This window comes from Sorex fumeus, unplaced genomic scaffold, assembly GCF_029834395.1.
Source record: "Sorex fumeus unplaced genomic scaffold, SorFum_2.1 ptg000003l, whole genome shotgun sequence".
NCBI lineage: Eukaryota > Metazoa > Chordata > Mammalia > Eulipotyphla > Soricidae > Sorex > Sorex fumeus.
In genome coordinates this window covers 29,875,966-29,903,653 of record NW_026606060.1, presented here as the reverse complement: position 1 = coordinate 29,903,653, position 27,688 = coordinate 29,875,966, and the positions used below count along the sequence as shown (strand labels likewise).

General features: G+C 37.6%; 1 protein-coding gene across 1 annotated transcript in view; it reads right to left on the bottom strand.

Moving 5' to 3' along the window:
- TMTC2 (transmembrane O-mannosyltransferase targeting cadherins 2) overlaps nt 1–27,688 on the bottom strand; it is a 473,463-nt gene that overhangs the window by 77,663 nt on the left and 368,112 nt on the right. Inside the window, exon 9 of the mRNA XM_056116407.1 lies at nt 24,123–24,204. Within this exon, the coding sequence (XP_055972382.1) occupies nt 24,123–24,204 (82 nt within the window). The remainder of the gene's footprint in view (nt 1–24,122; nt 24,205–27,688) is intronic.

The window sequence follows — 27,688 nt, the reverse complement described above, 5'->3', positions numbered from 1 at the left end:
CCCAGACCCTGCAGTGCCAGGGATTAACCAAGCTACCCTGGTATGTTTTGAACTTCTGGGTAAAACATAGTGTTTTATGATGATAGAGGGGAAGGACTACATAGAACAGTGCTCAACTGACCATGTGGTGCTGGGGTAATAAATGGGGTCAACCACATGCAAGGCATACACCTTAACCCCTGTACTAACTGGCTCTCACATACTGATTTTCAGTAATACACACTTGAAGTTTATTTAATGCTACAGTACAATAAAGGTATTTTATTTTTAATTTGGAAGATACAGTTGGTATGTAAGGCTATTTACAAACAGTGCAATGTTAAAGGCACAACATCAAGATTAGTCCCAAATTTAAGGCTATACATATGAAGCAAGAAAACTCTGCCATCCCCCACCTTGCCCCCTGCCCTCTTCTTTTTTAATATAACAAGGGATTTATTAACAGCAAAAGCCATGACTTTAACCCCCACCCCGCCCTCTTCCTTTTTAATATAACAAGGGATTTATTAGCAGTAAAAGCAATGACTTTAAACCTTATCTAATAGGATATTTAAATGAAAATCACATTTGAGGGATGTCAGAGATACGCTAAAAGGATTTAGAAAACTGCTAGACTTGTAAACTGTAGTCTAATCATTATTTAGTTTTGCTTTATATTTCCTGTTTGTTCAAGATTTTAACAATATAAAAATATTATAAAGCCAGTTTCCAAGTCCTGGTGGTATACAGGAACAAAGAAACTAAAAACTGATAAGTTTTCTCTGACAGCTGTTTAAGAAGCCTATTATTTACTTTTCCCTCCTAATAAGTAGTATGAATTATCTTGTGATTCAGAGGGAAAACACAAGGGGAAGATTTTTCATCACAGAAAACTAAATAATCCATAATTACCATTTGTATTTAAGCATTTTAAACTTTATTTGATAAAGGGTGGTAAGAAAAGTTAGAAGGAAGTGACAAATTTTTAAGGACAGGACAAAGAGTTCTAAGCTATTTCTACAAAAACAATCTAACATCACATTCACCTGGTATCCTGTGCTTCTCTTATGTTCCAAAACAAACATGTTTGATGGGTTAAAAACAGCTGTAATTAAATTTATAATAAAAAGGGCAAATTACTTATGGAATGTATGTAGCACATTAACTCAACATGCAAATTTATATGAACTCCAATTTAATGCTACTTTCAAAAATTAAAACAAGAATACTCTGTCACATAGTGAAAAATTTCACATACAGCTTAGTGAATGGTACTAGGAAAATAACATTCTTCAGTTAATTATGCTTGTTATAGATTTCCTTTTGAGTTAAAACATGATTGTTACCGGTCTTCAAAGTATGCCTAAGTAAACACATGGACAAGTATATTAATAGCTTATGTCCTATTTAGACATAGAAAAAAATAGGAATTTATTAATATTGTTTCCTTTCTGGATAGTTATTAACTCTGCAACATATGCTGTTTAGGAAAATGCAACAATTAGTTGAATAATGAGGGTTACTTTCTTAAAGTATAATTACTCCAGTCTGTAGAGGGATAAAGAGATACATGAGCTCTGGTAGAATAAAAGATTTAAAAAAGGACATGTTATCTATATTGTCCACATAAAAACTGAGGGACACTAATCAGAAGCTTATGTGATAAAGGCAACTGGTGCTCAGGTACTCAGTTTATATGAACTGCCCAGGGCAAAGCCATTCAAGCTTTGTCAATGTCAAGCACATCATTAACTCAACAACAAAAAGGTGCAGTAACATTAACTGTGTAAGCTCAACAAAACAATAAAATCCATAATTTTAAACTACTGCATTATTTTTTAAATTAGCTTTGTCATATAACGTGTATCTTATGAATAGCTAGCAAGGCCCACAAACTACATGGAATGTTGGATAACATTGGTTTGTCCTTGCCCCACCCCTGTCCCCACAGGGAACTTATGTTTACTGAGTTGCACCCATCACAGTGCTCCAGAGGCACTCACATTCCTCTGTGTTTATCTTTAACTTCTCCTTTGTGTTTATCTTTAACTTCTCCTTTGCTCTGCTTCCTCTATCTGTTAATCAATTATATCCCCAAAACAGACCCTGTGACTTGTAAAGTCAGATTCTTCTAAGAACAGTTGATTTTATAATATGCAAAAGAAATGTTGCTTTTCTCTTTCCTTTATGTCCCTTACATAGAGCAACGTCCTTTTTATATAGACACAGGGAGACAGTTAATACTATGCTTTTATAACTTGGGGAGTTAAATGACTCCGAATATATTTACTTCCAAGCACGTGTCATATTTACATGACTTAAGCCTCAGTTGCCCTAAGTTCCTAGCACTCCAAAGGAGGACCCAGGGCAAGCTGTGAGCTACCCTGGCATTGAAAATGGATAGGCTGCCCCAGTCGCCCTCTCCTCTCTGAAAAGAAGATGGCGGCCACATGGGCGCCTTGTGGAGAGCAGGTGTGAGCCGGGGGTGCGGGGGTGACAAAAACCTCATGGGAAGGGGGGCTTTCTGGTCTGTCCTTCATGCCCTACCAAGGTCACCAGTTGCCCCCCACGAGCAGCTCTCCAGCACGGCCAAGGCCCCAGAATCACAAGGACTTAATCTGGAACCCAGCAGCTTGGAGCAGAAAAGTGAATGTACTGTGCGTTAATCCAGGCCATCATGTCTGCCTGGAGCAGAAAGGGTGTTGCTCCCTTCCGCCCTCCTCCCTCTGGAAAGAAAGATGGCGGCCGCATGGGAGCCTTGTAGACAGCAGGTATGAGCCGGGGGTGCGGGGGCGACAAAAACCTCATGGGAAGGGGGGCGTTCGGGTCCGTCCTTCACACCCTACCGAGGTCACCAGTTGCCCCCCACGAGCGGCTCTCCAGCATGGCCATGGCCCCAGAAGCACAAGGACTTAATGCAGAACCCATCAGCTTGGAGCAGAAAAGTGAATGGACTATGCGTTAATCCAGGCCATCATGTCTGCCCAGAGGGGAAAGGGTGTTGCCCCATTCACCCTCTCCTCGCTGGAAAGAAGATGGCGGCCACATGGGTGCCTTGTGGAGAGCAGGTGTGAACCGGGGGTGTGGGGGCGACTAAAACCTCATGGGAAGGGGGGCGTTCCAGTCCGTCCTTCACGCCCTACCAAGGCCGCCAGTTGCCCCCCACGAGCGGCTCTCCAGCACGGCCACGACTCCAGAGCACAGAAACCAATCTCTTAATTATCTGACTCTCAGTAGAAATACTTCCAGGGTTAATTAGCAAAATAGTTGAAATCCAAAACCAACATTTAATTCTTGAACCCAGCTGTAGAAAGCGAATCACTTCACAATGCTTTCTCAGCATGTCTGATTTGGGGGGAGGGGGTAAACTCTAAATAATAGTGGTGCATCTTTTATTGAAACAATGAACCTAATCAAAGCAGATAGAGTGTTAACTAGAATTCATCTGCCTCACAGGCACTGGGAGGGGTGGGGGTGGGGTTTTATTGGGGTTCTTCATGGTAAAAAATAAGTATTGGTAAAGGGAAAGGTGTTTGATATTTGCATGACTGAGACCTAAACCTGAAAGCTTTGTAACTTTTCCCACAGTGATTCAATAAATAAATAAATAATTTTAAAAAATGGATAGGCCAAGCACCATAAAATTTATAAGTGAAGAGCATGGTCATGGGCAAACTCAGAATGATCCAAAAAGAAGTAACTGGATAAGGACCCAGCTGTGGTCAGGAAGGACTAACCTGGCGTGAGGCCTGTAGTCTGGGATATATAAGCGAGATGTCCCTAGGAAAGCCACCCTTTAAAGCTTAATATATCTCTTACTGTATCCATACAAAATGACTTGAAAGGTTATTAAGAAATAAACTTAAGATGACCATTTAGATGATCTGGACTAAGAAAAAAGGGTTAGTAATATGCCCTAGATGGTATTTTGCCTTTAGGTGGATCTCCTTGCAGAATGAAAGTTTGTCCTAAAAGTTTCCCCTGAGGGAAGGGCTTTACATATGTTGATTGTGCTACCTCACTTATGTGTATTTGCTACCCCTAACTCCAGAGGATGGTCTCTACAACTGTAGGCTGTGGGATGGGATATAAGAAGCTGGGAATGAGCGGTAGGGGGAAATGGGAATGGGGCACATGTTGAGACTGGAATACAGGCAGAGAGTGAGTCTAGAATAGGATGGAGATTGAAATAAATGGTGACTGATCAACCAACCAGTCTGACTTGGTTCCCTCCTTTTTTCGACCATCTCCCTTGGCCATCCGGATTGGGGGAAACAGTTACTGACCACTGAATGCACGCAGCATTTGCCCCTGCTTTTTGAACACAAAGTGAATCACATTTTTTAGTATTATAACTGGTGATTTAAAGAAAAATCCCACACAATCACTTTATAACAACAGAATTCATTCATTTTATTCACATTAAAAAAAAAAAGAACACATTAGTCAGCTATTTGCCTAATTCCCCTCAATCTGTTCTCCACAGGTCCTGCATCTCTGTAGTCCAGCACTAGTGTTCTGTGTTAATAAAGATATGAAAATAGTGTGGATTATCTGGGATCTTTAAAATAAAGTGAATTTGAATTGAAATTTGAAAATCTGAATTTAAAAATCTGAATTAAAGAAATTAAAAATTTATTTAAATCAATTGAATAAATAGCACAGCGGGTAGGGCGTTCGCCTTACAAGCGGCCAACATGGCCGACCCGAGTTCGATTCCTCCGCCCCTCTCGGAGAGCCCGGCAAGCTACCGAGAGTATTCGATATGCCAGACACAGTAACAACAAAGTCTCCAATGGAGACGTTACTGGGCCCGCTCGAGCAAATCGACGATATAATTTGAAGTGATAGTACAGCTGAAGCGATAGCACAGCAGGTAGGGCATTAGCCTTGCAAGCAGCCGACCCGGGTTCTATTCCTCCATAACTCTCTGGGAGCCCAGCATGCTACCGAGAGGATACTGCTTGCATGGGCAGAGCCTGACAAGCTCCCCGTGGCATATTCGATATGCCAAAAACAGTAACAACAAGTTTCGCAATGGAGATGTTACTGGTGCCCGCTAGAGCAACTCGATGAACAGCGTGAGGACAGTGCTACAGTGCTATATACGTTGAAAATAAATTAGTATTCAGCTATGTTATACAATGACCATTTGTTTGAAATGTAGTATGAAATGGATAGAAAATGAAGCAGTAAGTAGTCTAAATCCCTAAAACCAACATACGTAGGAAAACTAAGATATTCCTTTTTTTCATTTTTTTCCAGGAGAATTGACCCTTACTCCTGGAAGACTTTACTTCAAATCCGTTATTCTCTACTACTTCACTCTTCATCACAGCACACCAAACCTCCGCCTTTCTGAGCTGCTCCTGCTTTACTCACTGTAACCCGCTTCTACACAGCCTTAATTGTGTGGAAATCCTGGCCTCTAAAGATCATAGTCCTACTGCTGCCCAATGTCTAATCCTATCTTGCCTACTCATTACCATTTTTATGTCCTTAAAACATTTCCTCTGTGGTTACCACTCTCCAACAGGGTCCAAATTGGATATGATTAAAATTGACTGTAATATCATTCACTAACTAAACCAGAGCACTTCAGAATAAAAGAGAATGGCATTTTAAATGATATTGTAACAAGCACTCATAAACCAGAAATGTCTCAAGATAGTCAGCCCACTTACAGCATATGCAGTAAGATAGGATTCCCAATCTATTCTTTTTGGGGGGTTAGGGGAGGGGTGACTGGGCCACACCCAACAGTGCTCAGGATTTAACTCTGGACTTGTGCTCATGTATCACTCCTGGTTGTGCTTGGGGGAATATATGCGGTAACAGGATTGAACTGAGCTGGCCATGCAAGCATCTTAACTCCTGCATTACCTCTATGGACCCTCCAACTCTTCTTTATTATTGTTGAGAAATGAAATGCTTCTCACAATAAAGCACTGTATCATAGCTATGGAGTGATTGACATTATCAAGAGACACTGTAGGTGCTCTTCAGTGAAGAATGCGAAGGCTTACTGTTGAGTCTACCAAGACTAAGCCACATTCCAAGGTCCCAACATTCAGTGGCAGGAGAATCTGCTGGAGCCATATTGTGAGGGTAGTGAAGACAGAAGTCAAAGCTCAGGCAGAAAAGAGGGTTCTTAAAAGTGAGGGGAGGTGAGGAAGGCAGGTACTTCAGAGAGTCTGTCTATACTAGTTACCTTTATACTGTTTCTCAAGCTTGTCAGATCATTTAGAGGATTTGGCTACAGAGATCTAGGCCTCATAACCAGAGTTTCAGGGTCTAGAGGTCTGATGTAGAGCCTATGAGTTATGCATTTAGTAAGTCTCTATCTTCTGCTGCTGTTTGTGTGATGCCCATAGTTTTGGCATTGTTTTTTCCATGGGGACAACAAAATAAATGTTTTATGCCATACCATAGTTTAGTACAAATCCTCTGTTGGGATTAACTACAGTTAGACTGAGTTCTGGTTAATTAACTACATGTGGAATGCCCTTTCCAATATTCTGAAGTATAATGACCAGGTTAAATAAATAGCGATAGATAGCAAGACACATGTGAACCAATAAGGTATATTCATTAAATCGAAAGTTACTTTGTCAAAATCCTTAAAATGAGATTTCATATGTAGAACTGATTTCAAGAAAAAGAAATCACTTCTTATATATAGTAGACAAGACACATTCTTTGATAATAATAAAATTTCCTATAAAAACCCTAAGTTAAATGCATTTTGGTTTCATGTTCACTATGTTACCATACTTTATTACTTCTTTGGTTGTTAATTTGTCTTAGTCGAGTTAATAACTATCATCTAACTTAAATAGTCTCCATTCAGAAGAAGAACAAAGAGAAAAAGAAGATAAAAAACTCTACGGGGGAAAAATTATTTGAATTTGAAGAAAATGAGGAGGCTATACAAAGGGGAATCAATTCTTTTGACTTCACAGAGGTTCAGATACAGAGTACATATCTTTCCAAAGGCTAAAAGAGAAGAAGCAAAAAGCAGTTGACAATTTTGAATCAGCTGCTTCATCATTAGTTGTACTATTTCTTCTCCGAATGAATGATTCTTTAACTGAATGATCTAAATTACTTGGTAGAATGATGTTTCAGTATGACATATTTGTGAAGCTCAATACTTCAAAATTCTGGGATTTAAAGGCTGTTTGAAAGGCAGAAATATCTAAAAATATAAGCAGGCCTTAAGCTGTCAGATAAAATATTGCTTTGTAAAAAAATATGACTACATGTAGACTACAATGAAAAATTCATTTGTACATTCAATATAACTAAATTAAGCAACTAAAAATATCTGTAATAGGTGTCATGATCCTACAGTTTCCTTAGATGAAGTCATTTGTATACTTTATAAAATATAAAATAAATAAAAGGTTTATATATAAAACAGCAACTAAAATATCTCCAATAAAATTGTACCTTTTAGGAGAGGAGAGTCAAATTAATTAAATATCTCTAAAAATATCTGACTTCTATCAATAGCACCTATTTCCATTATCTCACCCTTAACCCTACAAATTATTCTGCACACAGCAGAGAGATCTTGTTAAAAAACGAAGTGAGTTTCAGCATGTTACATTTTATTCCAGGAAAGTAATCTCCTTTCAATGTACCACTCCAGCTGATATTACAGCACAGAGTTCCCCATCTATCCCTTTCCTCAGCCTAATTCTCTGACCTAGTCTCCTTTATTCTCCAACTACTCTCCTGTAAGTCAAATTCAGTCTATGCTGGCCTCTAGCTGTTTCTCTCTTGCAGTCTGTGAAGAAACAATCTCTGCTTCCGCCTTTCTATAGGCTTTCTCTCCAACTGAAATACTCTTCCTAAGAGAACACAGTAGCTCACTCTGTTCCTGGAACATTGCAGGGATTCAATACACATGTATTCAGTGACAGGTCTGAATTAATCATATATCTGTATGACTACTTGGTACATTTTCAGGAAAAAGCGAAAACTGAGACAAGATAGATCTAGACACTTATTTATTCACATTCTCTCACTTCAAGGAGATTGCAGGCAGGCAGTAATGAAGATCACACATGTCAAGAGCAGCACAATTTTCCAGGGTGCTATTCACAGGGAAGTTTCCATGAGCTAGATTTGAGCAGCATGACACTACTAGTTTGAGTCCTCTGAATTTCTCGAAGAATCCAGATGTTAAATATAACTTCTAAAATACCTGAAATAACTTCAAACAATTTACTTAATATATATAATACATTCCTTCAAATGAAGTTCAGTAATTTGAGAAAATGAGAAGAATATACAAGTTACTTATTCAAGAAATGTGTACTAATGGGCACTAGTGGAGGGATGGGTATTTGATCATTGTATAATCTAAACCCAAGCACAAAAAATTGTAAATCTACAACTGTACCTCATGGTGTTTAAAAAAAAAATTCGAAATTTCAAAATCACGTGGCCCTACTGCAACCACGCGACATCATGTTATTCATAACCAGAAATAGAACACAAATTGTCTACTGTTGCCTTTTCAGCAGATCTGATTGTTGGGGTAAAATCTCAAATAATAATAGTGGGTTTGGTGTCAAAATATTGAATGTGATAAAAGTAGAGAGAGAGTAATGTGGAAATCATCTGCCCCACCGGTAGGGGGAGGGTGTGGGATGGGGGTATACTGGGGTTTTTGGTAGTGGAGAATGGGCACTGGTGAAGGTATGGTTGTCTCATTGTATGACCGAGACTTAGACCCGAAAGCTGTGTAACTGCTCTCATGGTGATTCGATAAATAAAATTATATATATATAAAAAAATAAATGTGTACTGTATCTAGCAAATATAAGATACAAAGAAAAGAACAAACATTTATTCTTGAAGTAGTTTTAACTTAGCAGAGGAAAGAAGAGATCATAGGGATAGTTTAAGCATAAAATGTATGTAGTGCTGGAGAGAGATCAATGGTGGAGTGTGTTTTGTACCCCTAAGTTTGAGCCCTGGACAGGAAGATCCTGTGAGCACTGCCAGGTATGGCCCCCAAACAACTATATAATTTTTCAAAGAGAGATAAAAATTATCACAGGTAAACTATTGCATCTGAAGCAGTTACTTGGTTTTATCCAACTTACAATTAACGTTGAACATGTGTAGAATAAAGAGGACTTGTGTGGGTTCAACCTGACATTTCATAAAACATCTATAGCTATATCATTAGCTGATTAATGATGAAAAAGAACATTATCACTCACCTCCAAGCAATTGCCTGTAACCTGTCTCCCCCACAGATTATATTATTAGAACAGGGAAAAATTTACAGGGGAAGTATTAGGAATCACGGGCAGATGATGGTGCCAAAATGAGTGGGTGAAGTGGAACTGAGGTAAACCTGAGGGGTATGAGAGGGAAGATGGGAAATTCATGCCCTTAGTAAGACAGGGTAGGTGAGAGCAAAATGGTCAGGATTCAGACTAGCTTTCCAAAGGAGATACTGTTGAAGTTGTTTTATTCTAGGGGAATGAAAAAATATACTTAAAGAGGGATATTTTGCTTAACCAACAGATTTGTTCCCTGTGTATATTTCTAAGAATTCCTTGCACTTTTGATATGCTTTCAAACTTTAAACCCGTTATCTCTCCTTTCCTCTTTCATTCACTCTTTGCGTTGTATGCTTGTACTTTTGGCAGTCTCTGTTAACAAACACTCAGTTTACTGAGAGAGTAATAAATGTGCTGTGGCTCGGGGCCAAGTAAACAGGTGTCCAGGTGAAAAGGAAAGGACACCCAAGAGATCAATCTGGACGGCTCAGTCTGAGGCTGGGAAGCCCCAATACTGCTCTTCACTGAATAGAAGACATTTTTCTGAATTGGACAGGTACCAGGGTCAGTGTCTAGTCAAAGGAGATTAGAGGAACAGTGGGTCAGGGCTGTGTTCAACTGGAAAGGAGGTCAGGAAGGCTAGCGCTGTTTTATGAGATTTATTTCTCCCCTGACTCTTTCTGAAAGAGAATGAGATGTCAGAAGCCTTTGTGGGAGTTATGAAGACTATCACAAGGGGAGTGGGAATTAGAGTGGGGTAAGGAGAGGAAGGAGAGAGTGTGGGGAGGACTTGTGGAGAGAGGAAGGGGGATTAGAAAAAAGGGAGAAGTAATGCTCTCCCTTAAGAAGTTTAAGTAATATTTAGATTTAAGAGTGGTTGACGTGCTTCATAAGTATATATAAGTTCATGCTAGGCTTTAAGCAATCTGAGGGGCTTTATCACCTCAAGAAAGAGGGAAAATATAAGTAGATAAAGAGGCCAGTGCTAGCCAAAGACACAGGTAAGTAACCTTGCTTGTCAGAGGACACTCTCCATTTATTTTTGTTGGTTTTTGAGCCACACCCAATGATGCTCAGGGGTTACTCCTGGCTCTGCACTAAAGAATTATTCTTGGTGGTATTTCAGGGATGCCAGAGATTGAACCTGGGTTGTCTGTGTGCAAGGTGAGAACCCTACATGCTGTACTATCTCTCTGATCCCAAATTAAACAAGCAAATTGTAAGGGAAGCAATTTGGTAGACAAAGAACCCAAATACAGATGCTGAGGTTACTAAAGAAAGTGTGCTGCTGAGACTGAATTACAGTGGTAATAAGAATGGAGAGAGCAGTTCTTTAATGTTTACATCCTCTTCCTCAAAAGAGCTGACTCGTGTTCCCATACTATCTCAACAGACATTTCTGTGATGTTCATTTACCATTTGTCTGCTGAGGCACAAAGAAGGTAATGGCAGGGTCCCAGACCTTTGGAAACAATGGTTTTAATTAAGTAGAAGACAAATGCAAACAAGAATCTCAAAGTGCCTTCCACTGCTGACTCAAACTAGCTAAAATAGAAGAGTTATTTCTCACTCCCTCTCCTCCATTCCTATACTCTGTTCTCAGTACTTGTTACTTATAATGCTTGTTCTTCTTTACAAGCAATTATTATACATCTCTCTCTTCTCTCTGCATGTTCATGGATAAAGATTATCTTTGTCTTAAGTTTCTGAATTTTTATTCTGACCCTTTACCTCCTAATTCCTTCTTATTTGCACATCTTATCATAAATTTCTATATAGTTACTGTATTTTCCAGGATATTAATGTAGTTACTATAATTTTAAATTAAAACCTGACCAGCCATAATTTATTAAAGATATGTTGCATGCTAATCCCTTTATTAAATTGTAAATGAGTCTTTGTAACTTAGAGATAGCAGCAGTCACCAACAAATTGAGGAAATTAGTAATGGGAAGACAAAAAGATGGCAAACAGGCATACTTTTAAAAATATATATAATTATTGATTATCATGGAAACTAAAATGCATGTGACATAAATCATCATTTAACAGTGAGAATGATCTACATCAAAGAAGGATGGAAATAATTGGTGTTGATGGGATGTGGTATGAAAGGTGTTCTCACTCACTGGTGATTGGGCTATTCATTGTCCTATCACTAGAAACAAAATGTGCAGACTCCTCAGGAAAGTAAAAATCAAAGTTCTATATGACCCAGTGTTCCCACTTCTACTATATATCCCGTGAAAACCAAAACATTAATTCTCAAAGACATACACTTATATCCATCACAGAATTATTCAAAATAGAGAAGGTCTGAAAAAAACCAACAGCAGATGAGTGGATAATCAAATTGTTATATATACATGAAGAAATAGTATTCAGCTATACAAAAAATGAAATAATGCAGTTTGCAGCAATCTGAATTGAACTGGAGAGTATCATGATCAGTAAACTGAATCAAAAGAGAATATACGGGGCAAGAGATATAGTACAGTTGGTAGGAAAATCGCTTTGCATGTGACTTCCTCAGGTTCAATCTCTGGCACCCCATATGTTTCCTGGAGTACCACCAAAAGTAATCCCTGAGGAGTAAATCCTGACCACCACTAGGTGTGATACGCCACTCCCCAAAACAGAGAGAGAATAGACAATTAAGTGGTGTCATTAATATGTGAAGTAGAAAGAAACAAAGCAAGGGATTAGACAGTTCCCCAAATAAACTAACCCTGAGATATTGCCAATAAATCTGCATACTGTGAGAACCAATGAAGCAAAGGAAGAGGGTTCTTGGGACGGTGTGGTTACTGATATTGGTGCTAGAGATGGTGAAGTAGCATTGCTAGTATAACACATAGTAACACAGAAAGTATTGTAAGTCATATTATCTCTATTTAAATATAAGAAGAAAGAAATTAAGGAGCAGAGTTCGTTGGAAGATAATCTCCAAAATATAATCAGCAATATAATCAGTAGGTGTTTTAAAAAAATCCATGATTCACAGCCCCAAATCCTCCTCATTCTTCACTCATCGTGGAATCACAGCCATCCTGTTATTCATCGATTGCCTCGACCAGGCCCCAGTAATGTCTCCTTCATCCTAGTCCTGAAATTTTTAAGAAAATGCTATATTCAAGGCTCTTTAGGAGAATGAGACCCATCATTGTTACTGGTATTTGGCATATTGGGTACGCCACGGGGAGTTTGCCAGACTCTGCCGTGTGGGCAGGTTACATTTGGTAGCCTGCCAGTTTGTCCAAAGTAGGAATGAGATAAAAAGATGTAATAATAAGATGTCGCGCGGCCGTGAATGTGGCTGCGCGGTTCCGGGAGCTGGTTTTTATAGTCTCTGGGTCTTGGTCGTTGATGGGATTACACGGCACCAGGGGGCAAGTTGTTGGGTGTGACCCCCGCCTACTGGAATTCGGAGGATCTGGGTGGAGGATGCTCAGCCCCGATCCAGTAGGCTTGGAGATCTTAGCCCCGGGACCCGCTTGCCTTTGTTCCTCTGCTGGTACCTTCAGGTGTGCGGAGAGTGGTCTCAGCATGGTGGTGGCTGGTCCTGGAGGTCTTCGGCTGCCAGAGCCCTGGTCGGGGCGGGGAGGAAAGCTCAACCCGCTCCCCTCCAAGGGGCCCCAGCGAGGACAGCCAGGCGCGGGGGCAGGAGACTATAAATTCTTCACTCAAGCTTAATTTATCACTTTTGTTTGTCATACCTTAAATGCCATGCAAAGACAGATCAAACAGTGGACAGGGCTTACGTTACATGCAGCTGACCCAGGTTAGATTTCTGGCACCCCATATGGTCTCCCAAAACCGCCAGGAGTTATCACTAACTGCATGACCAGAAGTTAGCCCTGAGCACCACTGGGTGTGCCTCCCCACCTCAATCAACCCCCCAAAAAAGAAGAAAAGGTATATATGTATATTTTTGCAATGGTCTATGCATTTTTTCCCCCTCTACAATAATATGTTGAAATACTAACCACCAAAGCCATGGAAGTGAGCTTACTGAAAAGTCTCTTATATCATGCAAAAGGAATCTTCATGGATGTCTTGAGTACCCACATAAAGGATTTCTCAAAGAGCTAGTTTGCCCTTCCTTCATATTGGAACATAGAACATATGTTAGAACATAGCTGTCAATGAGACAAAAGTGTGTCCTTAGCAGATAAGGGATCTGTTGGTCCAATGATCTTGTACTTCCAGGCCCCAGGAAAAAAAAAAACAGAGAGATAAATTTCTGTTGCTCATAAGCCACCCAGTTCATGGTACTTTGTTATAACAATCTGAACAAATACATTTACTCAAGTATATCTTTTCATGGGCAGGGCATGATCTAGTTGAGAATCATTTGAAATAAAAATTTGGATTCTATAACATAAGAGGTGGGGTTGAAGATGCAAAAAGGAAAAGAGCAAGGCTAACTGAAAATTTGTTAACCTTCTGAACATCTAAGTGACAAAAACTTGACAGTGCATTTTTATTGTGTGAAGCACCGTGGCCAGTCCTAGAATTTCTGGAGCAAAAACTACATAGAAACAGGTGAACACAGCATCCTGAAAATTGCCTGATTGAGAAAATTCAACTAAAACACAGTCATCGTAGGGAGGTTCAACACTGCTGAACAAGGAACTATGGATAAGTTCAGAGTTAAGAAGTGCGTCCTGTGGGTATAGGGGAATAGAGAAGCAGAGACTGAGAGACAAATTGAACCAAAAAACTGGTAACAGACATAAATGTCAAACCTATGGTAGGAGGATGTTTAACTCAAATTTTTTTATAGAACTTTGGCTTTATATGGGCACTTATTAAGTAGAAAGCTGACTTGAGTCATGTTGAACTCAACAGAGTAAGGTAGTTACTCCTGCTGTATTCTGGGAGCAGCCAGTCTTAAATTACAACTCTGGACCTGTACTCACTGAGTTGAAGAGTATGAAGACTTGGTAAACTTACTATGGGTGTGGCTACAACTGGTCTCAACTGGGAGCAGCCATTCTTGAGGTGAGCTCTGACCAAGGGTGTATTCTTAGACCTGATGGGTTTCTTTCATTTAACATCCTACCAGCAAAGTTTCTTTATTTCTTATGGCTGAGTAGTATTTTGGCCTGGAGCAATAGCACAGCAGTAGGGCGTTTGCCTTGCCCACAGCCAGCCTGGCATAGCCAGGTTCGATTCTTCCACCCCTCTCGGGAAGCCTGGCAAGCTACCAAGAGTATCTCGCCTGCATGGCAAAGCCTGGCAAGCTCCCCGTGATGCATTCCATATGCCAAACACAGTAACAACAAGTCTCAAAATGGAGACATTACTGGACCTACTCAAGCAAATCCATGAACAACGGGAGGATAGTGTTTTGTTTGTTTGAGTAGTATTTCATTGTGTGTATATATATTACAATTTATTTGTTACTGGCAGTTGGAATATTTCCAGATTACGTCTACTATAAATACCATTATAATGGCTTGGGTGTAATTATGTCTTTGAGAGTAAGTGTTTTTGTGTTTTTAGGATAGATATCTGAGGATGGCATTGCAGGATCATCTCACAGTTTTTAAAAATTCTTCATAGATGCTGAATCATTTACAATCTTACCAACAGTCAATGGTTCTGCTTTCACTATATATGCACCAGGGCTATTTGTTTCTGACTTTTTTTTAAATATACACCATTTTCATGACTGTGAGGTGATTTCTGTGGCTATTTTGTATTTTCTTTACAGTCAGTGATGATGAAAACCTTATCATGACGATTGGCCATTTGCATGTCTTCTTGAAAAAAAATGTCTGTTTGTCCCTTTTCCACATTTGGGGGGGTTATGAATTTTTATTGTTGAGGGTTTTTTTTTATCTATATGCTTGGATTTTATCCCTTTATCAGATATATGGTATACTAATATTTTCCACAATTCAGAGGGGCGTCTCTGTTTTAGCCACAGCTCCTTAAGCAATGTGAAATGTTTTTGTTTGATGTAGTTCCATTTCTTAATTTCTACTTTTCTTTGCCAGTGGAACTGAATCACCAAAGACACCTTAGAAGTTAACATTATGTGTGGTCTGCCCATGATTTTTTTTTCATATTTTATGAATTCAGGTCTAACATAAAAGTTTTGTTCCTAATTTCTCTCTCTCTCCCTTTTTCCCTTCTCTCTCTCTTCCCAACTAATGCCTTTATTTAAGTAAGGAAAATTCCTTCTACCTTTTTTTTTTTTGTGATTATCTTAAGTGGATATTGACTTTTGTCAATAGCTTGGTCTGTAGCTATTGATATGATTATCTGACTTTTTATTCTTCCTTTTGTTCATGTAATACATACATACACATATATATGTATATATGTATATACACACATATATCAATTAATTTGTGTATGTGGAACCATCATTAAATTCCTGAAATAAATTCTACCTGTTATAATAAATAATATGTAAAAGTGTTACTAATTTTGTTTCACTAAGATTTTGTTGATGATTTCCATATACATGATCAAGAACTGCAACTTCCTTTTAAGTAATGTCTTAAGTTTTTGAAAGAAGATTAAAGTTGGTGCCAGAGAATCTTCAGAGAATTTCTGCTTCTTAAATTTTATCAAAGAGCTTGAGGAATATAGGTAAGAGCTTCTCTTTTAATATCTAATAAAATTCTAGTAAATCCATCAGTTGGTTTATCTGTTTGTTTGGGGGACATACCCAGAGATGCTCAGGGCTTAGTCTAGGGTCTGTGTTCTGGAATTTGTTCCGATAGGGCTCAGAAGGACATATGGGATGACAAGAATTGAATTTGGGTCAGCCATGTAAGGCAAGCACCCTATCACTTTGTTTCCACCATCAGCTTCAAAATGTGTTTTATGCTGAATAGGTATTACATCTAAGTAGTATCATACACTGATACTACTAAGTAGTATCATACAACTAATTTTTTACCCAAGAACTATTTATGTTTTAGTTAGAATTTATAGTACTTTATAATAAATTTTATTATGAATATTAAAAAGCCAGTAATAAATACAAAATAATAAGCATTACTGTACTGCAGATTTATAAAGTTCTTAACAGTTTTCCTTTCTTCAAAAATAATTCAAATGTACAAAGAAATGAAAGCTAATAATCAAGCCATAAATCCTATAAAGATATCTCCTCTTACTTTCAACTCTTCATGTCTTCTAAATAAATAGGAAAAATCAGATGAACAAAGATTGTCTCATCATTTGATGAGCCTTGGTCCTTAATCAGGTGCCCTTGTTTTACAAGTAGAAATAATCTTCACCTCTGAATGTCCTTAATGATGATAAAAGAAAAGCAATTTCTAGAGTTCAGTGATTCTGATACATATTGCATCACCTATTAAAAAGAAAACAGCCCACACATATGTAACAGACCTCTGTTCATGTTGGTTGTAACAGATGTAACAGTTGTAACAGTATGGCTTTGTAGTCAGGAATGCTTTTGTTTCAAAGCTGTCTCTACTATTGATCAGACTGAAATCTTACAGTAGGTAACTGCATTTCTCTCATCTGTAGAATAGTTAGGCAATCTCCCCATTGAACTTACTTTAGTGGGGATTAAATGAGACTCTGTACTGAGGACACTCCCCAGAAAAAAGAAATGCAATTACTTAGAATAAGTTACTGGGTAGCTGCTCTAATCATATATCGCATAATAGTCTCTGTAATCAGAGCAAATAAGGGACAAATACAATGATATTTTTAAGAAAATATTTTGCTCTGATGTATTAAATATATTTATAATCTGAATATAATTTTCAGGATTCACCAAAACCGTACTATAATTGTGAATCAAGGAAACCTCAATATTCAGTTTATTATTTAACCTTTAAAATGACACTTTGTAATTCAGAAGTGATTAAAAATGAGGTAACATAGTTAACCTCAGATCACTGCTATATTCTAGATTTTTTTTTTTGCTTTTTGGGTCACACCCAGCAATGCACAGGGGTTACTCCTGGCTCTACGATCAGGAATTACTCCTGGTGGTGCCTATATTGGATGCTGGGAATCAAACCGGGGTCAGCCGTGTGCAAGGCAAACACCCTACCTGCTGTGCTATTGCTCCAGCCCCATCTAACTAGTTTTAATTAGGAATAATAATTAAAAAAATAACCACAGAACTCTCACTAATTCAGCCTATTGTATATTTTCAATCTGTTTCTTTCAGAATTCACTGCTGAATACTTAAATATGATTTTAACAAATTCACTCTTTTTTTTTTTTTTTGCTTTTTGGGTCACACCCAGCAGTGCACAGGGGTTACTCCTGGCTCATGAACTCAGGAATTAATCCTGGTGGTGCTCAGGGGACATACGGGATACTGGGTATCGAACCTGGGTTAGCCGCATGCAAGGCAAACACCCTACCCACTGTGCTATTGCTCCAGCTCCAACAATTTACTGTTGTCCCTACTTTTAGAATGAAAACTGTGCTGAAGAAAACACATTATAATATAAACAGTAGAAAAGCATGGACTTAAAAAAATCTGAAAGCTGGACTTAAAGTTTGTTTTGTGCCACAGAAGTTGAAAATTTCTTATTTAGTGAGTCAGTTGAAATTCTGTCATTCTACTATCCCTATAGTCAAATGTAACTGGACCCTTTCCATAAGGAGTTGGGGGGAAGCAGGGGGTAGGGAAGAGAAGGGGAGATGGAGAGGGATGAAGATGAGGAGGAAGAGGAGGAGGAGATGGAAGGCAAAGATGATGAGGAGGAGGAAGGTAAGGAGGAGGAGACGATGGAGGAGGAGGATAAGAGGAAGAGGAAGAGAAGACAGAGAAGGAGATGATGATGAGGATGATGATGAAGAAAAAGACAACAAAGATGAGACAAAGAAAAGATAAGTAGAAGGTAAATAAAGTCACAAAAGCAGTATTATGTTTTCAAGATACGAAAATTGGTAGTAGAATCAAATGAATAATAATGATCCAGATAATATACTTCTTTTTCAATCCCATACTTTTTCTGGTTGCTAAGAGGAAGAATGACAAAATGACTGTGCCTATCATCACTGTTAAACAGAAATGATTTAATGGTTGTTGAAATCAACTTTCTCCCCATTCCCAGTGCTTAAATTCTCTCTTATAAATCCTTATAAGTTCACACTTGAAAAAAATCATCAATAGACACTCACTTTATTTAGCTAGCATTTATGTGTTTGTTCCCTTTATGAAAAAGAGATATCCCGGCTCCCTATAAGAAGCCAGAATACCTTCTCACAGGTTTTAAACATGGCCTTCTGCTGAAAGTATTTTTGCAGCTTTTTAGGTGAGATACTACCCACTTCAATATAGCTGAGTTCTTCTGTATCATGATCCCCTAGGTTAAGATCGCTTATTTATCAATGTGCCTTTTTAAAGCTATAAACCATTGTTTAATAATTTTTGTTTCTCTGTCCCCACTTGCAAGTTTCACTGAAGTCTGCCTTTTCCCTGCTGTGTTCTTCCATCTAGAGAGCTACTCAAGAAATACTGTGCTGAGTCTGGAGATAAGAGATCCAATACTCATCTTCAATAGCTGAAGTCTTGGAAATGAGCATCACTCAGAGAGAATATTGATAATAAGAAAATAAGACTAAAAGCTTTGTAATTATAAATGCATATTAAGAAGTAGACAAGAAAATAAGAAAACTGTCTACATAAAAGAGTATGTCTTTCTTCTTGAGTATTCATAACTGTCTATTTCCTTGTAACTTGTTATGCTTTGTCCTCACTATCCAAGGAATTCTCATCTGTCCAGATTTATTCATACTAAGAACTTGCACACAAATGTTCACTGACTGAAGCTATTTCAAAGTACATTAAATTTACTGCTAAGCATGCAAAGACAAATTTATAGCATAGTCTTTTTTGACAGGAAGTTTTTCCTCATTTTTTTTAAAGAATGAACTTCTTGCCTTTCCTTTTATCTTTTGAGAAGAAACCCCTAATAAAGTCATAATGTTTCTGTTGAAGGTTTTTATGGAATTATAGACCCACAGGAGACACTGAGACCTCAAATTCCAATCTTTAACATTTTGAACTATATTCCACCAAAATTCATACAAACGTGGTAGCACACTGAAAGCTGGATGTCATATGGACACAACTTTACTCTCCTACTGACACCTTAGTTCAAAAATAATTTCTACATAATCCCTAAAGTTTCTGGTGATAGACAAGTGAGAAATTGAATATATATATTTGGAACACCATTAAAACTGATGCTGGAAAAAATTTTGAAAGTCTTCACTGTACAAATGAGTATTCCAAGAGATTATAGGTTCCATAAAGCCCTACATTTAACCAATTTTTTGAATCGGTCATATAAATCCCCTAACTTGCTTTCTTGCAAGCGATATGAAGACCAAATGACCAATTACAAGCTACCCTTTCCTCCCTGTGACACAAAACTAGTGGACTCAAAAAACAAATAACTGATAGTGCTTTAAAATACTGCCTTTCCAATTACCACTGCAGCTGATATAAACTCCTATAATTTACTCTATCTTGTCTCCACTGGAGAGTATTTTCCAAGTCTCCAGTATCTTAAATAAGCAAATCAAAAGCACATAGTTTTCCAAGAGGATAAATTTCCATAAGCTGAAACACCCACTCTGGCATTTTCATTGGCATTTGCAAATGCATTAAAATAAAGACCCAAAATAACATGTATGTTTCATTTAAACATTTATTTTTAAACTAAGAAAGAAATTATTCATTCAGTTCATGGGTGTAAATACCCTAAAAATATCCATAACTTGCGAACTGGCAAAGATATGCAATTCACAGTGTATATCTTCTTGGACAAGAATAATAAAAATCATTATAAAACAAACTTCAGTCAATTTTGGAGCCTCTATCCAATCCTAAAATGGAGCTTATCCAAAAACTGAGCTTAACCAGCTTTCCCTGCACATAGTGTAAATATGGCAGAATGCCAGAGGATGCAAAACAGGTATTCTCTTCTTAATTATCTATGAATTTTCTCATGAAATGGACAATGCTAAAATATATACTTCTTATAACCACTGCAATGTCCAAAGCTATCCCCATCTTCTGTCTAAATCATAGCAATGGAACTTCTTTGCTTCTCTAGTCTTGTTTTTTTCACCTCTTTCATTGCTGTTAGAATAGAATTTCCCATCTAGTTCAACTAGTTTAGCAAAGCTTATTCATATCGACCTTCTTCCTCTCCTGTGAAATAAAGCTTGTTCTTACTATGATTTTCTGAACTTTCTCTTTTTTGCTGTCTCACAGTCTCTTACCTGGATCTTCAAATAACATATTAGGTTTAGATTTAAAACACATCCTTTAAGATCTGTCACCTCATAACCTAGTTTCAAAGAAAACGCCACTTCTCCACTCACCACCTTCTACAACAATATGTACCTACTTATTTCTAACATAGCACTACTCATTGCCTAAAAATGGCAGTTATTAGAAACCTCTTACCTGTATTTAAATGAATAAAATTTCAGGTCAGAGAGATCATATATGAGGTAAGATTCTTATATTGAATATGGTTGACCCTGGTTTGAATACAAGGCACCCCATATGGTTTTCTGAGTCCCACCAGGAGTCATCCCCGAAGAAAGAGTCAGATGTAAGCCCTGAGCAAAAAGTAGGTGTGATCCCAACACCAAAATTAATAAAAACCCTTCTCTATGATTTTAAGATACATAGGCTTATATTAATTGGCAATCTAAATTTGTGTGCAAAAGAAGCTACTAATCAAAAAGATTTACCAATCCATCTAACTATATGTTTATCTCTTAATGATGTAAAAAATAAACTTTACAGAAACAAGCAATGATAGTCATTTAGAGACCCCCCAAATAATGAACTAGCACTGTCACTGTAGCACTGTTCTCCCATTGCTCATAGAATTGCTCGAGCGGGCCCAGTAACGTCTCTTTTGTGAGACTTGTTGTTACTTTGTTTGGCATATCAAATACATCATGGGGAGCTTGCCAGGCTTTGCTGTGCGGGCAAGATACTCTCGATAGCTTGCTGGGCTCTCCGAGAGGGGCAGAGGAATCGAACTGGGCTAGGCCGGCCAGCTGCACACAAGGCAAATGCCCTACCGCTGTGCTATTGCTCTGGCCCAATAATGAACTACTTACAACTAAATTTAACAAGGCATCCCTATTTCTGTTTCAATGTGCCGATTTTACAAGAAATATGGGAGTTAATTTGAAAACTTTTCTCAAGATCGAAAATTCATGCATTTGAAGTAGAGGTTCTTCAAATGAAAGTTACCAATATCCTTTTAAATGTACCTATTCTGTAAGGTAAAAATGAAAAAAAGAATACTGAGCACTCAATTATGGGCTTCCTGTCTGTGGGTAATTGTACCTTAACCACTACTTTCTGAAGCCTCACTTTGAGACCTTTCCATTTCCTACTTTAAAATGAAATTAGTTTTTCAAGAGCAACAGTTATTGATACCATTTCATAAAACTATATTGAATCATGCAGTAATTTCTTTTTTTCGAGAAATGAATATAGTTCCAATGATGCATACATGTCAAAAATCTTAAAATATCCCAGAAGTAAGAAGAATCAGATTTTACACATACAGTTACAGAACATGTGCTATCACTTCATTTTAAATAACATGCAAAATTAAAACTTTCTTGCTTCTTCTGTTAAAATTAAATCCAAAACATCTATTATGGAAGAAATATCCCCAACTTCCACAAAAGGAAAGGAATACAGGACTTTAATGTAATATAAAAATAATAATGATAGTTTGGAAAGTGAAGAGGGTAAAAAGAAGTCAGAGAATTAAGGGGGCTAGATCACCCAATTAATACAATAGTGCTTTTCCCCCAATTGAAATGCAAATGAAGCAATGAGTATTCTGAAAAGAAACAGTGAAGGGGCTGGAGTAATGGTAAGAGGGTAAAGGGGCTTGCCTTCTATAAGACAGCCATGAGGCATGGCCCCCACCTCTTCTCCCCCCCCCAAAAAAAAGGATATAATAAATTAATGAGAAACAACATTAGAAGATGCAGTAAGTAGAATTGGTTTCAGACAAAAGAATTACAAGCAGCAAGATAAAAGAATGACACTGAAATGAATTTTATGGTAAGAGGTGCATTAGGGCTCAGGGAAAATGCTAGGGGAACTGCTACCATGCATGGCAGGGAAACTTGAAATTTTATGCAAGGGAAAATATCTACTTTAAATTACTTCAGATAAGAAGACCTGTACAAATCAAATGTATTACATGGTGAATACAAATTAGTTTACTGCTATCTGAACACAGCACTAAAAACCATATTGTGAAACAAACCTGGGGTGATGATACAATATGCAGCATAAAATTATATACTGCATTAGGTTAAAAATATAAAGTAACAGAATCCTACGTTTACAAACATATACACAAAACATAAATGCATAAATGGAATCCAGAGAGACAGCACAGAGGCTAAGGTGCTTGCCTTCCACATGGTGACAAATAGTACCATCTCTGGCACTACATATGGTCCATAGCACACCATCAGAGGAGATACCCGAGCAAAGAGCTAGGATCAGCCCCTGGGCACTGCTAGGTTTGGCCCCAACACACAATACTTACATAGTAATGGAATTATGGTTAAACATATTCTATATTCTATGTTTATCCTTTTTTGGTTGGGAGGGCATTGGAGGTCACATCTGGCTGTTCTCAATGTCAACTCCTGGTTTTGTTCTCAAGAATCATTCCCCATGAAGATCTTGGGACCAGATAGTACCAGGGATTCGTACCGGGCTTGGCTGCTTGGTAGGCAAGTGCCTTGCTCACTATACTATCTCTGGTCTGTTTTCATTTTCTATACTCAGTGATTTAGTTTTATTAGTTGAAATGTGAAAGTAAAAAATGTATTAGAAAGATATTAGTTTTAGGGGGATGAAGTGATAGTACAGCATGTAGGGCATTTTCCTTGCACACAGCTGATCCAGGTTTAAATTCCAGAATCCCATATGGCACACTGAGCACTGGCAGGAGTAGTTCCTGAATGCAGAGCTAGGAGTAAACCCTGAACAGTGCTGGACATGATCCAAAATGAAAAAAAAAGGCTTTATTTTCTCAAGATTTAATTTCCATCAGCATTTAAAGTTTACTACTTGATAATAACTGTACAGTGAAGCTAAAAATGGCCCAAGAAAACACTTTTTTTTTTACACCAAGGAATTGTCCAGAGTGAATGATTTTTGACCACTTAGTCAACTGCAAAACTGGTACATCTTACTCAATACCAAACTGGATGTATTCTCTACCCCCCCCAAAAAACATGTGACTCATTACTAATAATAGATTGGAATGTGACAGAATTGTTATGTAGGTTCATTCTAAACTGAGTAAGGCTAAACTGAATGTAGGGAACATCATTTACACCTTTTAACAGTTTATCCATGACATCAATATCACTTTTAGAAAGTGTGTACATCCTTATCTTACAGAAAGGAAGAATTTGAGAACAAAATATGATATTTTAAAACTTGAAACAGATAAATTCAATGTTTAGAATGGAAAGAGCCAGTATTTTGATTATGTATTATGCATCATGCAAGGAACAAGATGCTTTCTTATGAAAAAGACCATGTTTAAACTACAGACTAAACCTGGAAAAAGAAAACTGTGAAAATTCCTTTCCCTTTGATGTCCAATAAAAAATTACTAATGAAATATAACATTCATGCCGTCTTAATGTGACTGTTTAAAAGAAGACAACATGGATAAATCACTAACTCTGCAGCCACAAAGGCAGTGTCCTCTGAAAATGTTCTTTGCCAGAAAAATCTAAATCTCATAGCAACATACATAGCAAATATGGGGGACATGGAAAAAACTACCAACCACTCACCATAATGCATGTAACAGTTTCCTTTGGTGGGATCCAGCTCAATAGCCTTCAAGAAGAATTTTTCAGCCTCACTCTTACGACCCTTAAAAAACAGAGAAAACGGATGATTCAGCAGTGGATCATGAGGGATTTTTCATCTTTGGGTCGAAACCAAGTACTCACTGTCTACTCGATAAACATAAAGAAATATATTTCATTTTTATCTAAATATAGATGTTCAAAGAGAGTATGTTGTAAGAGAAGACAAATCAGATTCTTGGGAAACAGCAAGATTAGAAGAATAGATCATGAGAGAGAATCCAAGAAGCTCAAAGAGATGAGGCTAGGAAAAGAAGAGATAAGATTACAGGGTGGAGAAAGATTTTTGAGCGTTTCAAAAGGATTAGATGAATGGTGGGAAATATATAATTTGTTCTATTTTCTCCCCTTGGTTTTCTTCCTATCCATCTTCATTGTAAAGAGTTATAATATTTAACTTTTGAAATTATTTTCTACTAATTACACATTTTATGTTTGATAAAATTAAATCATGATTTATTGACTATTACCTTGCTCTGTCATTCAGGGCAAAAGTATATACTAATCCAGGATTTAATCTAAAGCTAGGTCATATTCCTAGCTACAGACTTAGCTGTGATACAGGTTAAAAGGAAGTGATTTTACTTGTTGTAACTTTGATTCCTTCTACCATAAATCCCCTCATTTCTGTCCATTCACTCATTTAAAAAAAAATATCGATCAGCTGCCACATCTTTTTGTAAGCACTCAATTCTAACAGGTAGCACACAGCTGTATCATCTGACATCTCTAGCTCCCTTTAAGCAAATGATCAAAAGTAAGTTTCTTGTTTCTTTTTTCTTATTTGATTTGAATACTGCTATATCAGACAGTAGGTCCTCTTTATTTTCTAAGTCTTATCAAATATTCTAAAATTCACGTACTATTTCCTGAATAATTACTCATAGCATTTTAATTTAAAATGGAAAGACAGGAAAGCAAAAACGCAAAATTCTCCCTACATATATTATCCTTGCATAAAGTTAGTCAAATTTAGCAAGGACTTTACCAGATTAAGATTCTTTAAATGATTAAATAACCATGACATAAATTAAGCAGACCAGCACATGAGTTAAGGGTACTGATTCAAAGTAGGCAAAACAGCTCCCACACTCGGGGTGTTAAGTGATCCTTGGAAAAGCATTTCATCTCTCAGCTATTATGATCTCTATTACAAAGATGATTGATAGAACACTGGGATGTTCAGGGTATTTAGTATAAAGCAATACTAGTAAATAAATACATATATTTGTCAAAGCCATAGACTATATTACACAAAAAGTGAAGCCTAATGTAAATAATAAGTTTAATAATACTGCACCATTACTGGCCCATCAAATGAATAGATACCAGAATGAGGGCAGGTTGATAATAATGGAAAATTTTAATGTTGGAGGGTGAAGAAATACAAAATTATATTTTTGCCAAAATTATTTATATAACCCAGAACTACACTTAAATCACTAAAATATTATTATTTTAAATTTTTGTCTTTATTAATTTTTCTTAGGCTACCCTAGCTGGGTTTAGAGCTTATACCTGGCTCTGTGCTCAGAAGTCACTCCTGGTGGTGCTTGGGAGACCGTATGGGGTGCTAGGGATAGCTCCTGGGTCGATATTATGCACAGAAAGTTCCTTACCTATTGTACTGTCTCTCTGGCCAATATCTATGTTGTTTTTTACAAAGATAGCTAAAATTCGAAAAGGTTGTCTAATTATTTGAAATTACCTATTTCAGATGATTAAAATATTTATTATTTACAAGTTTATAATAAATGATACAATGTTTTATATATATGCACACACATATATGTATACACAACTAAACACATAGTACTCAATAGATTATACAGATCTGGATGCTAAATAATATATTTCTAAACATACATAACTTCAATGGTGGTGAGACACAGTAACTGTGTATTTCAAAAGCATAAACACTGGCAATATTATAACCAGGGTGGGAGAAATAGCACAGTGTGTAAAACTCTTGCCATAAAGGTAGGCTGACCCAAGTTCAATCTTTGGCGCCATATATGTTCCCTGAGAGCACCATCAATTAATCACTCAATCCTAATTAATCAAAGAGATAGGAGTAAGCTCTGAGCACCACTGAGTGTGGTCCACAAACATACACACACACACACACACACACACACACATGCCTATGTACAAGCATTTATATGTGTGTGTATGTTTGTGTAGGTAGTAACCAGTAACCATAATGCCTAAACTAGATCTCAAAATGACGACAATAAATATACATATCCAAAAACATAAGGTAAGTCTTCAAATCATCATTGGAAAATGCAAGTAGAAAGCAGGGATGTAAAAGAAACATACAAAATTAAAATTATCATCTGCAAAGCATTTGTACTAAAATTAATTCCAAAAAAAAAGGAGTTCATGGGCTTTATTCCACCTAAGGAGAGGAGAGCGGAACAAATTCAATTATCAATTTCATAGTGCTGGAGTGATAGCACAGCGGTAGGGCGTTCGCCTTGCACGCAGCCAACATGGCCGACCCGAGTTCGATTCCTCCGCCCCTCTCGGAGAGCCCGGCAAGCTACCGAGAGTATTCGATATGCCAGACACAGTAACAACAAAGTCTCCAATGGAGACGTTACTGGGCCCGCTCGAGCAAATCGACGATCAACGGGAGGGCCTTTATAGTAAACAGGGAATTAATACTTATGTGTAGCCTATTGGCAAAAGAATGTTCAAAGTGCATATCAGAACAGGAAGAACAGTGTTTTCTAGTTGTTCACTAAACTCCACTAATAAATGAATCATTATTTTTTATGATTTAGAGGTAAAATAACCAGATGGAAGGTCAGAATGTTTTTTGGGGAGGTGGGGAAGGCCCAATACAGAGACGTGTCTTTCTGTTTTGGTCAGTGTTACTCCAGTGCCAAATTAAAATGAAGTACTAAGAATCAAGTAAAAGCCAAGCAAACATACACATCACAGGATTCTAGTAGGAGTAATTAAATTAACTCATTCAACAAGTGAAACTTAGTATTTCATCTATTTCCATTACAGTTTAGAGGGGGAAAGTAGTAAAGAAGAGGAAAAAGTAATTTCTCAGATTTTTCTTGGTCTATTTTACATTATGGGCTGGAGTGTTAGACCTACAGGTAGGGTGTTTGCCTTGCACACTGCCAACCCGGGTTCAATTCCTCTGCCCCTCTCGGAGAGCCTGGCAAGCTACCGAGAGTATCTCGCCCTCACAGCAAAGCTTGGCAAGCTACCTGTGATGTATTCAATATGCCAAACACAGTACCAAGTTTCACAATGGATATGTTACTGGTGCTCGCTCGAGCAAATCAATGAACAACAGGAGGACAGTGCTACACTGCATTTTACATTATGTCAGAATTTTCTGCAAATTTTGGAATATTCAGTGGTTATACAAACTCCTCACATTGAGCACCACCACTAATGTTGCATATAGGTTAGAAAGCTTGGATATATGGTACTTCAAGGAAAATCAAGGAACTATGACTGAT